This window comes from Podarcis pityusensis (genome assembly GCF_964106645.2).
Source record: "Podarcis pityusensis genome assembly, chromosome: 8".
NCBI classification, from domain to species: Eukaryota; Metazoa; Chordata; class Lepidosauria; order Squamata; family Lacertidae; genus Podarcis; species Podarcis pityusensis.
The window spans coordinates 79,339,376-79,357,483 of record NC_138033.1 but is presented as its reverse complement, the minus strand read 5'-3'; the positions used below and the strand labels follow the sequence as shown (position 1 = coordinate 79,357,483).

At 47.4% G+C, this 18,108-nt stretch overlaps 2 protein-coding genes across 2 annotated transcripts in view; both read right to left on the bottom strand.

The window, feature by feature from the left end:
- The window catches only part of LOC308484058 (proproteinase E-like), a gene marked incomplete at its 5' end in the record, with an annotated part of 28,585 nt that extends 24,133 nt beyond the window's left edge, over positions 1–4,452 (bottom strand). The window contains 2 exons of the mRNA XM_081018544.1: positions 3,894–3,977; positions 4,440–4,452. Of these exons, the coding sequence (XP_080874670.1) occupies positions 3,894–3,977; positions 4,440–4,452 (97 nt within the window). The remainder of the gene's footprint in view (positions 1–3,893; positions 3,978–4,439) is intronic.
- CELA3B (chymotrypsin like elastase 3B) lies at positions 4,399–17,852 on the bottom strand. Its single transcript, XM_081018013.1, has 8 exons — positions 17,796–17,852; positions 16,629–16,714; positions 13,822–13,919; positions 12,079–12,213; positions 11,030–11,166; positions 9,973–10,115; positions 6,967–7,119; positions 4,399–4,469 (listed from the first exon to the last, which is right to left on the bottom strand). Exons 1-8 carry the CDS (start codon positions 17,833–17,835, stop codon positions 4,452–4,454), a joined length of 810 nt encoding a protein of 269 aa, XP_080874139.1. The 5' UTR covers positions 17,836–17,852; the 3' UTR covers positions 4,399–4,451.
- Between the last annotated feature and the right edge of the window lie 256 nt (positions 17,853–18,108).

Below are 18,108 nucleotides of genomic sequence, written 5' to 3'. Positions count from 1 at the left end.
TCCAGGGCAGCTGTTTATCAGCTCCATCTGGTACGCAGGCTGAGACCCTAACTGCCCCCGGACTGTCTCCCCAGAGTGGTGCATACTCTGGTTATCTCCCGCTGGGACTACTGCAATGCGCTCTACGTGGGGCTACCTTTGAAGGTGACCCGGAAACTACAACTAATCCAGAATGCGGTGGCTAGACTGGTGACTGGGAGCGGCCGCCAAGACCACATAACACCGGTCTTGAAAGACCTACATTGGCTCCCAGTACGTTTCCGAGCACAATTCAAAGTGTTGGTGTTGACCTTTAAAGCCCTAAACGGCCTCAGCCCAGTATACCTGAAGGAGCGTCTCCACCCTCATCATTCTACCCAGACACTGAGGTCAAGCACCGAGGGCCTTCTGGTGATTCCCTCGCTGTGAGAAGCCAAGTTACAGGGAACCAGGCAGAGGGCCTTCTCGGTAGTGGCACCTACCCTGTGAAATGCCCTCCCACCAGATGTCAAAGAGAAAAACAACTACCAGACTTTTAGAAGACATCTGAAGGCAGCCCTGTTTTAGGAAACTTTTAGTGTTTAATAGACTATTGTATTTTAATATTTTGTTGGGAGCCACCCAGAGTGCCTGGGGAAACCCCGCCTGATGGGCGGGGTATGAATAATAAATTGTTGTTGTTGTTGTTGTTATTATTATTATTATTATTATTATAAATAATAAAATTATCATCGCTCAGTATTGTCCACACTGACTTGCAGTGGCTCTGCAGGGCTTCTGGCAGGTAGTCTCTCCCAGCCCTACCTAGAGCTGCTGCCAGCAATTGAACCTGCCACCTTATTCCACATTTGTCAGAACTCAAGCTTTTAGGGTGCTTTGGAACGTCCTGCCTGGTTTTTTTTTTTGTTTTTTTAAAAAATATTTTATTAAGGATTTTCTTGTTTTACGGAAGTGTAGTGCCTCGTATTTTTTTTTTTTCATGTAACATTTTTACAAATCCGTTTCATTTGTTGAGGCATTGGGGGAGAAGAAAAAAAAAAGAAAAAAGAAAGGGGGGGTGGAGAGAGGGAAGATGGATGGGGGTGGGGTCGGGTGGTGGTGTTTCTATTATGTTTAATGTATGTAGAGTTTGGTGTCAGCGTTGCTTGTGTTGTTCACTTGTGTTCCTTTGGTGGTGAGAGAGGTTGGGGTTGGCCTAGGGTGTGATTGTTTGCTTGTGATTGGCTGTGGTGATCTTTATTTTTGTGTGTGAATGAGGTGGGTGGGTGTTTTGGATCAGGTTAGCCATATTGATTTGTATGCTGTTGGTGGATTATTTTCATTGTCCTGTTGGGATGTGTATGTGATAAAGGGGAGCCATACCGGGGTGAAGGCGTCTTCTTCTGTTTGTCCCCGTGACAGTTTCAGTTTATTAGTTAATTTTTCTAGTAGGGCTGTTTCCCATACTATTTGGTACCATTGGTCCATGCTTACTCCTGACACGTCTCTCCAGTGTCTGGTTATGGTGTTTCTGGCTGCTGAGAGCAGGTGGGTTATGAGTTCTTTGTGGTGTAAATGGGCATTGTTGTCTTGGAAGGAACGTCCTGCCTGTTGATATTGTGCAGGAATCTTCAGTGAACAGTGGTACCTTGGTTCTCAAACGCCTTGGTTCCCAAACGCTGAAAACTCAGAAGCAAGTGTTTCAGTTTTCGAATGTTTTTCAGGAGCCAAACGTCTGACGCGGCTGTAGGCTATTGTTTCTGGAGCGCCTGCACCACTCAGAAGCTTTGCCTTGGTTTTTGAACATTTCAGAAGTCAAACGGACTTCCGGAAAGGATTAAGTGTGGCGCTTTTGTTTTTGCTGTTTATTTTGCGTTTTTGTTTTTGAGGCTTTTCCAGTTCATTTGTTTTTGTGACTGTGTGGAACCCAGTTCAGCTACTGATTGATTGATGGAGTGACTGCGGAAATGGATAAAAGCGCCCCCTCCAAACAATGACTATCATCAGTGCAGGTAAGGGGGGGGGGAATTAATTTTAACTTTTTATCATCTGCAATACTGTCTTATTTTATAGTACAGTACATTGATTATTGCTTTCATTTTATGGATCAATGGTCTCGTTAGATAGTAAAATTCATGTTAAATGGCTGTTTTGGGGGTTGTTTTTAAAAGTCTGGAATGGATTAATCCATTTTTGCATTACTTTCTAATGGGAAAGCGCGCTTTGGTTTTGGAACGGACTTCAGGAACGGATTAAGTTTGAGAACCAAGGTACCACTGTACAGTCATACCTCGGGTTGAAGTAGCTTGGGGAAAAGTATTTTTGGGTTGCGCGCTGCAGCGACCCGGAAGTAACGGAGTGCGTTACTTCCGGGTTTCACCGCGCGCGCATGCGCAGACGGTCAAAATGACGTCACGAGTATGCGCAGAAGCGGCAAATTGCGACCCACGCACGCGCAGACGAGCAATCGTGTCTTATGTTCGCTTCAGGATGCGAACGGGGCTCCGGAACGGATCCCATTCACATCCAGAGGTACCACTGTATCTGAGAATGGCCATTTCTCATCTGCCATAACCCCTGCCCCACCCAGGCATCCTCCTCCTTCCTGGGCAGTTATGCAAGGGCAATGCTAGGTACAGGTCCAAACCATACATTTAAAATGCATTCTGCACACATTTTAAAGGTAAAGGACCCCTAGGCGGTTAAGTCCAGAAAGGCTACTATGAGGTTGCACACTCATCTTGCTTTCAGGCTGAGGGAGCTGGCGTTTGTCCGCAGACAGCTTTCCGGGTCATGTGGTCAGCAGGACTCAACCACTTCTGGCACAATGCGACACCGTGATGGAAACCAGAGTGCACAGAAATGCTGTTTACCTTCCTGCCACAGCTGTACCTATTTATCTACTTGCACTGGCGTGCTTTCGAACTGCTAGGTTGGCAGGAGCTGGTACAGAGCAACAGGAACTCACTCTGTTGCGGGGATTCGAACCGCTGACCTTCTGATTAGCAAGCTCAAGAGGATCAGTGGTTTAGACCACAGCACCACCCACATCCCATTTAAAGCACACATTTAAACCACATCCACCGCCTCAAATATTGGGAATTATTGTTTGTTAAGGGTAGAGGGTTGCAGGTGGCGCTATGGTCTAAACCACAGAGCCTAGGGCTTGCCGATCAGAAGGTTGACAGTTCAAATCCCTGCAACAGGGTGAGCTCCCATTGCTCGGTCCCTGCTCCTGCCAACCTAGCAGTTTGAAAGCACGTCAAAGTGCAAGTAGATAAATAGGTACCACTCCGACGGGAAGGTAAACGGCGTTTCCGTGCGCTGCTCTGGTTTGCCAGAAGCGGCTTAGTCATGCTGGCCACATGACCCAGAAGCTGTACACCGGCTCCCTTGGCCAATAAAGCGAGATGAGCGCCGCAACCCCAGAGTAGTCCACAACTGAACTTAACGGTCAGGGGTCCCTTTACCTTTAAGGGTGCTGGGAATTGTAGCTTGGTGCAGGGGTAGATGCAGTTCCTGCAACTCTTCGGGGGAAGTTATGTGTTTTCGGGCGGGCCAGTGAGGGCTGGCAGAGGGCACATTGGGGTTGGTGGTGCCCTCACTTATCCTGATGGACCACCCTCTGCCTCAGTGACTGTCAGACATTTTCCCAGCTGAAGGGAAGGACAAGATGCGCCTGACCCCCCCCCCCCATTCCCCACTCCTTGTGCAGAAGGCATGGATGGACTTTGGGCTTTCAAATTCCAGCAGCATCCTGTAATACACCAAACTTTGCCCCCCCCTCCCGCCTCTTGTGTTCCTTTCTAAGTCATTGTTGCGGCACCCAATGTCAGCAAAGCAATTGTGCGCCCCTAAACCCATCTCTGCTGAAGGTGACGGGGCTGGAAGCTGAATCGTTCTTCCAAAGCACCACAGGGTGGCTTGAGACTAACTCAGCAAATTGTAGGAAAGCTCTGTGATCCAGTGCGTCACCCCCAGAATTTGCTGCCTGAAGCAGCTTGCCTTGCTGTTATGTACTGAGTTGAATAGGGTCCAAAATGCAGCAGTCTGATTGGTCCTAGAACAAAAGGATTCAGAATGCAGCAGTCTGATTGGTCCTAGAACAATAGGATCCAGAATGCAGCAGTCTGATTGGTCCACAGGAACTACCCAATTCAGCTCCAGGTGGAAGTGAATCTGCAACCTGATTGGCCTACAGGAGAATCCCAGAATTAGCCAATCACGTGGGGCCCATTGTGTAAATCATGTATATAAAGCAGACATTCTGGGGGAACTTCCATTCCTCCTCACTACTATGAGCTGAATAAAGAGCATGAAATCCACTCTCGACTCCTAGTATATTTCACTTGCCTAACAGTAGGGCTGGCCCAGAGAAGCAACAAAGGTGAGAGAGAGAGAAAGAGATGGTAGGCAGGTGAGTGCATCTTTAAATTTTTATTCTGAAGAATCCAGCAAGGAAGGGATTCGGCTGCAGTTGCTGCTGCTTGACATTAATGGCTGGAAATGGTCTGCAAGGGAAAATAATAATAATAATAATAATAATAATAATAATAATAATAATAATAAATTTTATTTATATCCCGCCCTCCCCAGCCGAAGCCGGGCTCAGGGCGGCTAACAACAATAAAACAGAACAAAAGTACAGCATAAACAACATTCTAAAATCATTCATTATAAAATTACCATATTTTTCACACCATAGGACGCACTGGACAATAGGACGCACTTTGTTTTAGAGGGGGGAGAACAAGAAAAAAAAATTCTCCCCCTCTCTGCCCAGCACCCCTTCAGTGAAGCGGCAGGAGGCGCTGCACAGAGAGGGGGAGAACTTTCCCCCTCTTGTTTTCCCGCTCTAAAACAAGGTGCCGTTTAAGGTGCGTTCAGGCGGCTACCTTGGAAGCCTGGAGAGCGAGAGGGGTCGGTGTGCACTGACCCCTCTTGCTCTCCAGGCTTCAGGTTCCTTTCGACCTGCTCTTTGGGGCTGGCGGGGGGAAGCCCACCACTAGCCCCAAAGAGCAGGTCAGGGAGCAGCGGAAAGGCGCAGCGGAGAGGCTCCTGCCATAGCTGCGCGTCACCTCTCCAGCCGGGAGAGGGTCGCGGGGCTATGGCGTCTTCGCTCCATAGGACGCACACACATTTCCCCTTCATTTTTGAAGGGGAAAAAATGCGTCCTATAAAGCGAAAAATACAGTAATTAATTTAAGCCACTGGCAACCATTGGGCCAGAGCTCCGTGAAGATTGCTGAGGGAGGGAGTCAGGCTGTGCCCTTGCCAAAGGCCTGGTAGAACAGCTCTGTCTTGCAGGCCCTGCGGAAAGATGTCAAGTCCTGCAGGGCCCTGGTCTCTTGTGACAGAGTGTTCCACCAGATCGGAGCCACAGCCGAAAAAGCCCTGGCTCTAGTTGAGGCCAGCCTAACTTCTCTGTGGCCTGGGACCTTCAAGATGTTTTTATTTGAAGATCGTAAGTTTCTCTGTGGGGCACACCAGGAGAGGCGGTCCCGTAGGTACGAGGGTCCTAGGCCGTATAGGGCTTTAAAGGTTAAAACCAGCACCTTAAACCTGATCCTGTACTCCACCGGGAGCCAGTGCAGCTGGTATAGCACCGGGTGAATGTGATCTCGCAGCGAAGACCTCGTAAGGAGTCTCGCTGCAGCATTCTGCACCTGCTGGAGTTTCTGGGTCAGTCTCAAGGGCAGCCCCAAGTAGAGCGAGTTACAATAATCCAGTCTGGAGGTGACGGTTGCGTGGATCACAGTGGCTAGGTCAGGGCGAGAGAGGTAAGGAGCCAACTGCTTAGCTTGGCGGAGATGGAAAAATGCCGCCTTTGTTATAGCTGCAATCTGCGCCTCCATGGAAAGGGAGGTGTCGAAGATTACACCCAAACTCTTAAAGAGAGTTGCAGTGTTAGGAAATGTGCCAGAGATCTTTGGGCAGATCCACGCCATATGCTTAAAGCATGGGGCTTCCCCAAAAAGAACCCAGCGAACTACAGTTCCTGGCATCCTTAAACTATGGTTCCCAGGATTATTGGGGTGGGGAACCATGTGCTTTAAGTGCATGGTGGCTGGCCACTGTGAGGACCAGATACAGGACTAAATTGGCCATTGGCTTATTAGGAAACCAAATCAATTACATAGCCAATTATAAATTTGGGGTGGCTTCCCATGTGCTGTACTTCAGGGTCCGATTCCTTTTAATTCTGCCTCCACATTATTGCTCAAACTAAATACAACCCATTCTTGATAAAACCCCTTATTCCACAGCTACAATGATTAACTTCAATTCGCAGCAACACATATAAAGGTAAAGGGACCCCTGACCATTAGCTCCAGTCGTGGCCGACTCTGGGGTTGCGGCGCTCATCTCGCTTTATTGGCCAAGGGAGCTGGCGTACAGCTTCTGGGTCATGTGGCCAGCATGACTAAGCCGCTTCTGGCAAACCAGAGCAGCACACGGAAACGCCGTTTACCTTCCCGCCAGAGCGGTACCTATTTATCTGCTTGCACTTTGACGTGCTTTCAAACTGCTAGGTTGGCAGGAGCAGGGACCGAGCAACGGGAGCTCACCCCGTTGCGGGGATTCGAACCGCCGACCTTCTGATCGGCAAGTCCTAGGCTCTGTGGTTTAACCCACAGTGCCACCCGTGTCCCTTTTATCAACACATATAGTAATTTGTAAATTCGCAAATGAAGTTCTCGTTTCTTCTTCCTGTGTGAGGTTTTAATTTCCACCGATTATTCCTTTCTCAAATATGATGTCCATATTAATTATTCCTGATCTCCTTTGTTGACTCGGAGTTACTCTGGAGAGGTCTTTTTCTTTGTTCTCAACTCTTCTGATGTAAAATTCCACCTTTGATTTCAAACAGGGAGTCACCCAATGACCTGCCAAAGCCCTGGCAGACCTCCAAGTTCTCCCCTCTACCTCCAGTCGAAGCAATTAATTATAATTATTTGTAAAAGAACGATCTGGTGCCCCGCCAGATCCCTTGCATGCAGGACCTACCTCTTCAATCCAGTTGTTGAAAGCAGAGACACGGGTGAAGACGGTGGGCTTCTTCAAGGTGTTGCACCCCCAGGCAGAGACGAAACTCGTCACCCCGTGGACGTACCACCTCCCATCAGCAGCCCGACAGTTGAGGGGGCCTCCGGAGTCACCCTGAAATAATAGGCAAGGTGTGAAAAGGATCTCAGAAGCTGCACCCCGTTCAAATGATGATATTAGATCCATGTTGTTAACTTCCCTGATAATTTCTTAAAGTCTTTTAATTTATTACTGGAAGAATCCACGATCAGAAAGAGGAGGAACATCAAGAAGATTGGAAGAAATTTAAGGAATATTTAGCTAAATATTATAATATAATATAATTGGAAATACTTGCAAGTACTAAATTGGTTTAGGATTAAAGTATGTTGAATGGTATAATACTATGGATTGAGAATATTATGAGAAGAAAGGAAGTTAGTAATTTGAATAAGTTAATTTTATTAGAAAGTGGATATTGGAAAATTGCTAAAATGAGATTTAATGAAAATCAGTTAGGAAGGATTCGAGGAAGTCACTTAACAATGAAAAGTAATTTGGATTTTTAATAGCAAGAAGTTTTATATGTTTGTTTGTTTTGTTTTTTAATATGTTTTGTTAGTTTGTGTTGTGTTATATTTGTTATAAATTTGGAAAATTAATAAAAAAAATTGAAAAAATAAATAAAGCCTTTTAATTTATATTCTCCTCCCTCTTGTTTTAATAAATTTCTGTAAGTTGTCCACCCTTCTATCATATTCTTTTCCTTTACCGCTACAGCTTCCAACGATGAGAGCCAAAGTGGTGCTTTTGACTCGAATAAATTATTGCATTTATCCCATACTCTATACATCCCCCCCCAATTATATGATTTGTAAATCCTTTATGAACTTTCGCCTTTTCATACCATAAATATGCATGCCAACCAAAAATATTGTCACGACCTTCCAAGTCTAGAATACATGAATTCTGTAATGTCATCCATTCCTTCAACCAGCAAAGACAGGCTGCCTCATAGTATAGTTTTATATCCTGCAGGGAAAAACCTCTTTCTTTTGCATCTATCAATATTTTATATTTTATTGTCAGTTGGGAAATGTTAAAATGATTGTAAAATTAGTGAAATGTATAAATCTGAAAGGCATAAATCATTAAAAAAAATTTTTTTAAAAGAAAGCTGCTCCCCGGGCAGTAATTGGCGAGGTCTGTAGCTCTGCAGTAGGGTAGATCATTAGAACTTGTATACTATCTATTAAATTTATATACCACCCACGAGCTGAAGATTGCAAAATGAATAATGCCAAATGAATCAATCAGTCCCTGTAGAAATGAGTCTTGGGTGCAATTGCTGCCCCACAGGGGGTTGGACTAGATGACCCATGAGGGTCCCTTCCAACTCTACAATGCTAGAGTTCAAAAGTAAATCTGACCTTTATTGCTCCGCCCACCTTTGCCTCTGGTCACACCCACCAATGGCACAGGGCACCCCCAGGAAGTTGCCCAGAAGGGAATGTGGCACCCCCCAGTTGAGAAGGGGTTCCCTGCTCCTGGTTCAAAGTGCCGCAAGACCCTTTGCTGCGTTCTTGTGCAAAAGACTGGCTTTGCATCCTTACCGTACATTGCAAAGCACACAGATCCCCCCTGCCGCAAAAGGATCCTGGGAACCGTAGTTTCCCCCTTGCAGTGCTGCAATTCCCAGCAGCCTTAACTACAGTTCCCTGCATTCTTTAGGGGAAATAACGTGCTGTTAAATAAATAGTATGCCCGTTTCCTATAGGCAGTGCCTCCTCTGGAAATCCTTCCTTCCTCCCCCGCCCCAATTATATTTCATTAAGTTTCAACATTTTTAACACATGCAGTCAAAACACAATTTCGTCTTTTATTTTTCTCGACTTCCCACCCCGTTCTCCACGGACTTGTTGTTTTACCCCTTCTGCTGCACCCTGTCTTCTATCTATCAAATCAGAACCACAATATTATAATCTAATTCCTTCTGTTGCTTGTAGCTCAAATCCTGCTCATGAGTTCATCGTACCATAATATTATAGTATAATATACTATATCAGGCGTGGCCAGCTCACAAGAGACTGTGATCTACTCCCACTATAAAAAGAACTGGCAGTGATCTACCCGTTGGATTGACCAAAGTTGTTGAGCTTTTTGTGGGGGGCCATCAGCAAAGTTGGGGGAGAAAGCCCCAAAGTTGTCGAGATTTATTATTATTATTATTTATTTTATTTTTGGGCCTGTCGATCAGGATCACACGATTGACTGGGATTGGCTAGGGACACCCCACGATCGCGATCAACCGGTTGGACATGCCTGTACTATATACTAGAATGTTTCCTTAAAAGGTAAAGGGACCCCTGACCATTAGGTCCAGTCGTGACTGACCCTGGGGTTGCGGCGCTCATCTCGCTTTATTGGCCGAGGGAGCCGGCGTACAGCTTCCGGGTCATGTGGCCAGCATGACTAAGCCTCTTCTGGCGAACCAGAGCAGCACACAGGAACGCCGTTTACCTTCCCACCGGAGCGGTACCTATTTATCTACTTGCACTTTGACTTGCTTTCGAACTGCTAGGTTGGCAGGAGCAGGGACCAAGCCACAGGAGCTCACCCCGTCGCGGGGATTCGAACCGCCGACCTTCTGATTGGCAAGTCCTAGGCTCTGTGGTTTAACCCACAGTGCCACCCGCGTCCCTTAATGTTTCCTTAAACAATCTGAAAAAGGCATCCTCCTATGGAAATCATTTCCCTCCTTGGGAACACTAGTGGCTCAGTAGCGGCTAACCAGAAGGCTGGTGGTTCGAGCCCCCCAGGGTCCCTTCCAACTCTACAATACTATAGTTCTACGACCAGCCCTTTCTGCCTTCCACTGTCTTGCCCCCAGGATAGCTGGAGATGGGGCTCCATCGCGCAGCATCCTCTGGGGCAATAGCACCACTGGTCCCTTATACAGTGCCAGCCCCTTCTTTGCGGTTTACTGACGTTGCAGCCAGACCGGATGTCTCCCCCGGCGCAGACCATCGTCTCCTTCACGGTGTAGCTCCACCAGTCCGGCTGGCTGCAGTGGGCGTAATCCACCGACGGGAGCAGGGCTTGCTGAAGGATGGAGGGGAGTGGCCCGCCAGCTGTAAGAGAAGGGAAGGGGTTTTGGGAAATACAGTGGTACCTCGGGTTACAGACGCTTCAGGTTACAGATTCCGCTAACCCAGAAATAGTACCTCTGGTTAAGAACTTTGCTTCAGGATGAGAACAGAAATCGTGCTCCGGCGGCGCAGTGGCAGCAGGAGGCCCCATTAGTTAAAGTGGTGCTTCAGATTAAGAACAGTTTCAGGTTCCATTATGGAGGGGGTGACAAATTATCAAGGAACAATTACTGCCCTACTAGGGTGGTTCATAAAACACTTTAAAAAAAAAAGCCTGCTCCAAAGGTCTTATCTTACTACACTAGGGATTATATATCTATATATGAAATTTCATGCATATCGGTTAATATCTTGACCCTCCTCCACGAAAATAGCTGTTTACTTGCCTGTTTTCCTATGTCGGGAAGGCTGAAATTTAAATTCAGTGGAGCGCTTACTGTTCCCAACCCTAACCCAGCGGAAAGCCATCTAATTAGACTTTAACTTGATTTTGACATGTTTTTAGGAGGTAATTTAATAGTTGTTTGATTTTATACCAATGTTATGTATCTGATGTTAGCCGCCCTGAGCCCGACTTTGGCTGGGGAGGACAGGATATAAATAAAAGTTTATTATTATTATTATTCCTTTGTAAGAAAATATGAAATAATGTAAAACCATTTTTGCAGGAAAAAAATGAAATAAAAATCAATGTGGGGGGGGGGGTGGCAAGAAATTTTCCACACCAGGTACCACCTGACCTTCCTATGCCTCTGCTCTCAGCCTAACCTACCTTGCAAGGTTGTTGTAGGAATAAAACAGGAAGTTGGAGTACCACATTTGCCCCCCTGGAGTTCCTCAGAGGTTCAAAAAAAGGGGGAGAGAAATGCAACAAGTAAATAAATAAGGTCACGTACTGTAGAGGCGCCCCCAGCCGCTGATGTAGCAGGGGGATCCATTGGGGAGCAGGTCTCCCGAGGGCGGGATGCACCCCAGCTGCACTTTGTCGTTGAGCTCTGCGCTGCGAGAAAGCTTCAACAAGGCGATGTCATCCCTGAAAGAGGAGGCGGAGGAGGTTTTGTGTTTGAAATGCAAAGGTAAGGAGGGTACTGTTTACCATATGTGGTGGCCATGTACACGGCTAAAGGCTTCCTGGGAAATGATACACCGTATTTTTTGCTCTATAAGACTCACTTTTCCCCTCCTAAAAAGTAAGGGGAAATGTGTGTGCGTCTTATGGAGCGCATGCAGGCTGCGCAGCTATCCCAGAAGCCAGAACAGCAAGAGGGATCGCTGCTTTCGCTGTGCAGCGATCCCTCTTGCTGGTTCTGGCTTCTGGGATTCAGAATATTTTTTTTCTTGTTTTCCTCCTCCAAAAACTAGGTGCGTCTTATGGTCTGGTGCATCTTATAGAGCGAAAAATACGGTATAATGAATTAAAGAAAACAATAAAATGATTAAAAAGTACCTTCCTTCTCTTTGCATTCCCGACACAAATTTGAACTTGTTTTGTACATTTTAGCAATTTTAGGTAAAGGTAAAGGGACCCCTGACCGTTAGCTCCAGTCGTGAATGACTCTGGCGTTGCGGCCCTCATCTCGCTTTACTGGCCGAGGGAGCCGGCGTTTGTCCGCAGACAGTTTTTCCGGGTCATGTGGCCAGCATGACGAACCAGAGCAGTGCACAGAAACGCCGTTTACCTTCCCGCTGGAGGGGCACCTATTTATCTACTTGCACTTTGACGTGATTTCGAACTGCTAGGCTGGCAGGAGCAGGGACCGAGCAACAGGAGCTCACTGCGTTGCGGGGATTCGAACCGCCGACCTTCTGATCGGCAAGTCCTAGGCTCTGTGGTTTAGACCACAGCACCACCCATAAAAATTAGCAATTTTACTTGGTGTTAAATACCAACAGTATATCATTTTCATATAGGAAAAAAGATAAGTGCCCTTCTCCTCCAGCTTACCCACAAGCCACGCAGTTGCCGTTCCAGCCGGGGTGCACATAGATGTCCTCTGAGTTCACCAGGATGTGCTGCTCTGGACCTTCCTCTTTGCTCCGGTCGTACTCACCCAGAACCACCTTGTATTTGCGGGATGGTCTGAGAAGAGAGAGGTGCATTAAAAACCCTCTGGCTTTTGTGTGGCTGGAATGTAGTTCACTGTAGGAACTCCCTGCCTATTGAAGATCAAGCCGGCGCCTTTGTGGTACTCTTTTCAGCGTCTGCCAAAAACACTCTGGTTTAGACAAGCCCTTTTGGAAAGTCAGTGTGAGTCTTAATCTGATCTTAAGTCTATTTTTTAAAACCTTTCTGACGTTTTAAAATTATTTCTGCTTGTTTTTGTAAAATGTTATCGTTTTATCTACTTTGTAAGCCATTGTGAGACATTTTATACAATCAGATTTTATGAATTACAGTGGGACCTTGGCTCTCAAACTTAATTTGTTCCGGAAGTCAGTTTCAAAACCAAAGCGTTCCCAAACCAAGGCGCGCTTTCCCATAGAAAGTAATGCAAAACGGATTAATCCGTTCTGTACTTTTAAAAACAACCCCCAAAAGAGTCATTTAACATGATATTTACTATCTAACGAGACCTCTGATCCACAAAATGAAAGCAATAATTAATGTAAAAAGGTAAAGGGACCCCGAATGTTAAGTCCAGTCGTGGCCGACTATGGGGTTGCGGCGCTCATCTCACTTTACTGGCCGAGGGAGCCGGCGTTTGTCTGCAGACAGCTTCCAGGTCATGTGGCCAGCATGACTAAGCTGCTTCTGGCGAACAAGAGCAGTGCACGGAAACACTGTTCACCTTCCTGCTGGAGCGGTACCTATTTATCTACTTGCACTTTAAGGTGCTTTCGAACTGCTAGGTTGGCAGGAGCAGGGACTGAGCAACAGGAGCTCACCCTGTTGTAGGGATTCGAACCGCCGACCTGATTGGCAAGCCCTGATCGGTTTAGACCACAGTGCCACCTGCGTCCCATAATAATAATTATCAACGTACTGTACTATAAAATAAGTAAGACAGCATTGTAGATGATTAAAATTAAAATAAAAAACAAAAGCGCCAAACTTAATCCATTCCGAAAGTCCCTTTGACTTCCAAAATGTTTGAAAACCAAGGCGCAGCTTCTGATTGGCGCAAGAACCCCGGAAACAATAGCCAACCACTACATTGGACGTTTGGCTTCCGAAAAACGTTTGAAAACCGGAACACTTACTTCCGGGTTTTCGGCGTTTGGGAACCAAGGCGTTTGAGAACCAAGACATTTGAGTACCAAGGCATTTGAGAACCAAGATACCACTGTAAATGTTTCAGCATAGCTCAGTTGGTTAGAGCATGGCGCTGATAACACCAAGTGCACAGGTCCTAGACAGCTGCACATTCCTGCATTGCAGGGGGATGGACTCGATGATCTTCAGGGTCCCTTCCAACTCTACAATCCAAATTTTAAAGAAATATACCTGCTCCTTCACTCGCTTTCCCCTCTGACGCTGCCCCCCGCTGCTGTGTGACTCTCGGGTGATTGCCCGTGTGGTCTCAAGGTAGCAAGGTATGCGTCAAATCCATTACCCTGCCTGCTAGGCCCTCCTAGCAGTCCATGTGGCCCTTCGTTGATTGCCCACATGGCCCCCGGGTTCCTACCCCCGTTTCATGGGTGTGCTCAGTGCTTGGCTCCGGCACGCCTTGAGAGAGACCGCACTTACGAGATGCAATGTCCGGCCGTCATGACCCAGTTGGCATCGATGAGTGTCCCTCCGCAGGTGTGGTGGAATTGTCCTCCGCTTTCGTATTGCAGGGAGACCTGTAGAAGAGAGCGTAGATGATGGAGGAGCTGAGATCTGGCCAGGCTGGGAGGTCTTCTCCTTTGCTCCCCACCTGAAAGGACTTTCCTTTTTTTAAAATAAATAAATAAAATTTTTATTAGATTTTCCACAATGATAACACAAACCACAAAGCAAAATGATACACAAAAACAGAAAAAGAAAAAGAAAAAAGAAGAAGAAGAAGAAGAAAAAGAAAAAGAAAAAGGGAACAATAAACAGATAAACAATAACAACAAACTTAATTCTTCACAAATCCAACCTTTTAAACATCTTGGTTGACTTCCTCAAATCCCTCCCTTCTGAGTTTCCTTGTAATTAAAAATAACAGCTTTCCAATATCATTGTTAAACTAAAACAGTTTCCAATTATAGTCCATCTTATTCACTTTTCTTAACATTCTAAATCCCATTTATTTAATTATAACTTAGTTTAATCCTAGGCCTATTTGTTTCTTTCAAGTAATTTCTAATTTTTTCTATTACAATATTTATTCAAATAGTCCTTAAATTTCCTCCAGTCCTCTTGAAAATCCTCTTCTTTCTGGTCGCGGATTCTTCCAGTCAGGTCAGCTAGCTCCAAAAAGTCCATCATCTTCATCTGCCAATCTTCCACTGTTGGTAGTGCTTGTGTTTTCCAATTTTTAGCAAGTAATATTCGGGTGGCCGTTGTGGCATACAAAAATAATTTAACATCTTTCTTGGGCAATTCCAAACCTGTTATTCCAAGAAGAAAGGCCTCTGGTTTCTTAATAAATGTATATTTCAACATTTTTTCCTGAAAGGACTTTCCTAGCCCTTTCCCGCTCCTTTCCTCAAGAACAGGGGCAGCTGTCCAGTTGTTGCTGAACTGCATCCCCCAGCAGCCCCAGCCAGTGGTGTATCATGGGTTACCAGTGCCCGGAACAGGGCAAGTGTTGTGCTTGGGTGGGGCATAGCTGTCAACCGTCCCTTATTTGGCGGGAAAGTCCCTTATCCCAGCGCCGTGTCCCGCTGCTGTCCCTTATTGATGATGTCCCTTAAATTTCCCGGGTTTCAAAGGAAGCAGCTCCTCTCCCTCCCTTCCTGCCGACCAGGGAGGAGGGAGGCTCCAACTGTGTTGCTTGGCTGCGTTGTTCACCCAATAAGGAGTCTAAGAACGACTGGGAGGTGGAGCTTGCATGCCTTGTGCCGATCAAATTGGCTGCGTTGCCTGGGGACTCGCCTTCGCTCAGCGCTTCCCAGCAGAGAGGTGACGGTGGTTTTCCTTGCTGCATCCCCTTTGCCGGGTTGCTGTGCTGTGGGAACCACCGCTTGAGGCTTCGTTTGGCTGCTGGGCTGGCTGGGCTTTCTGCCTTTGGCTCGGGAGCTGGTTGACTAAAATCCCTTATTTTGGCTGCTGGTCCCTTATTTTTGAGGCTGCTGGTCCCTTATTTTCAAATCTGTAAGTTGACAGCTATGGGGTGGGGGCATGTGCCAGGGGGCACGTGCTGAGTCCACTCGGAGCGTGAACCGATTCTGCCTCCAACAGGGATGATGGGAGTTGTAGTTCAGCCATATCTGGTTAGCCAAAGGCTCCCCACACCTTCTCAAGAGGTCTGGGATGGTGGGTGATTCCAGTCTGTCGGTGTGTGTGATAGCAGTTAAGAAGGCTGGACGAGGACTTCAGAACCCCGGATTTAAATCTCCACTCGGTCATGAAGCTCACTGGAGTGACCCTGGGCCAATCGCTTTCTCTCTCAGCCTGGCCTACCTCACAAGATGGTTGTGTGGATAACAACGGGAAGAAACTTTGAACTTTATGCGGATGTGACCACAGCTAAAATGAAAAGTCTCCCAACCTGTTAGTTGTTCCTCATAGGGGAGTTTCCCCAGTGCCCCCCCCCCAATTGCTCCCGTCAGCCTTCCGCTTTCCCAGGTCAAGAATAATAATAATAATTTATTATTTGTACCCTGTCCATCTGGCTGGGTTTCCCCAGCCACACTGGGCAGCTTCAACAAAGACCAAAAATACACTAATATGTCATACATTAAAAACTTCCCTGAACAGGGCGGCCTTAAGATGTCTTCTGAATGTCAGGTAGTTGTTTATTTCTTTGACATCTGATGGGAGGGCGTTCCACAGGGCGGGCGCCACTACCGAGAAGGCCCTCTGCCTGGTTCCCTGTAGCTTTGCTTCTCGCAATGAGGGAACCGCCAGAAGGCCCTTGGCGCTGGACCTCAGCGTCCGGGCAGAACGATGGGGGTGGAGACGCTCCTTCAGGTATACTGGGCCAATGCCGTTTAGGGCTTTAAAGGTCAACACCAACACTTTGAATTGTGCTCGGAAATGTACTGGGAGCCAATGTAGGTCTTTCAAGACCGGTGTTATGTGGTCTTGGCGGCCTCCCCCAGTCACCAGTCTAGCTGCTGCATTCTGGATTAGTTGTAGTTTCTGGGTCACCTTCAAAGGTAGCCCCACATAGAGCGCATTGCAGTAGTTCAAGCGGGAGATAACCAGAGCATGCACCACTCTGGCGAGACAGTCTGCAGGCAGGTAGGGTCTCAGCCTGTGTACCAGATGGAGCTGATAAACAGCTGCCCTGGATACAGAATTGACCTGCGCCTCCATGGACAGCTGTGAGTCCAAAATGACTCCCAGGCTGCGCACCTAGAACACTAAGGTGAGATGACACCACTAGGCAATGCTCCCCCCCCCATGGAGGTACTTACTTGCCAGGGCCAGCTGTACGGCACAGCATCCTCGCCGTTCACAACTCTCCCCGTGGGGGCATAAGAAGGTTGTCCGCAGCCATAGACTGATGAAAGAGAGAAAGGCAGTTTGCGTTGGGGGGGGTCATTGATGGAAATTACCCAAATCTTCCTGCAGATTTCACTTTCCCTGCGATTGTCTGCAAGGCGGGGAAGGCAACCCACATGCCCTCCAACATTTCTCTGATGAAAATAGGGACATCCTATTCTATAAATTTTTTCCTATTTATACTCCGCCCATCTGACCTAGTTGCCCCAGCCACCCTGGGCGGCTCCCAACATAGATATAAAAACATGATAAAACGTTAAACTTTAAAAAAAACACCCCAAAGGAAACCCCCTTCCCTATTGGGGGTCAGATAACTCCATATCCTCTGACATTTCTCCGATGAAAATAAGGACAGGAAAAGGGGGACATTCCGGGATTGTGTCAGAAACCGGGACGGCTTCTGTAAATCCAGGACTGTCCCTGGAAAATAGGGACACTTGGAGGGTCTGAAGCCAGGGTGGCTCCAGATTAGGCCTCAAATACCCCGATGCTAAGGGACGCGGGTGGCGCTGTGGGTTAAACCACAGACCCTAGGACTTGCCGATCAGAAGGTCAGCAGTTGAGCTCCCGTTGCTTGGTGCCTGCTCCTGCCCACCTAGCAGTTCGAAAGCACGTCAAAGTGCAAGTAGATAAATAGATACCGCTCCAGCGGGAAGGTAAACGGCGTTTCCGTGCGCTGCTCTGGTTCGCCAGAAGCGGCTTAGTCCTGCTGGCCACATGACCCGGAAGCTGTACGCTGGCTCCCTCGGCCAATAAAGCGAGATGAGCGCCGCAACCCCAGAGTCTGTCACAACTGGACCTAATGGTCAGGGGTCCCTTTACCCTTTACCTTACCCCGATGCTAGCTTTGCAACTGGCTCCAAACCCCTGGAATCAGGGCCAAAGCAGACGCGTTTCCCCGCATTTCTGCTCTCAAAGCAAACAGGGGATTCTGCATTATACTGCTACGTTATACCCTCAAGACCACAGTCCACCAAGCGGGGGGAGGCCCAGTATGAAAAATGACTACAGGCATGGTGGTGGTCTCAGGTGAATTGAGGAGGTGGGCTTCTAGGTTGCATGCGGGGTGTGGACTTTACCCTCAGCTGCCAACAGGAATGGGACGAAGAACCTCCACATTGTGGCGCGAGCGACCGACTGTCTGGGAGAGTGAGAATGAGTGGCAGAGCCTTTAAATACCACCCACACCGTCTCCAAGTGGGCTGGTTCCTAGCTATTGCAGGAGCGTCCAAGGGCACTGTTCAGCCTTGGACCTGCATGGCACCCGGTACATATCTCTTTTCCCAGCGCAGAGGGACATTAAGGTAGCAGGAGCAGGTCAGGGCAGCTGTTTGGAGTGGGGAAGGTTCCAGGTCCAACCCCCCCAGCACCTCCAGGGACAGCTGCCGATGG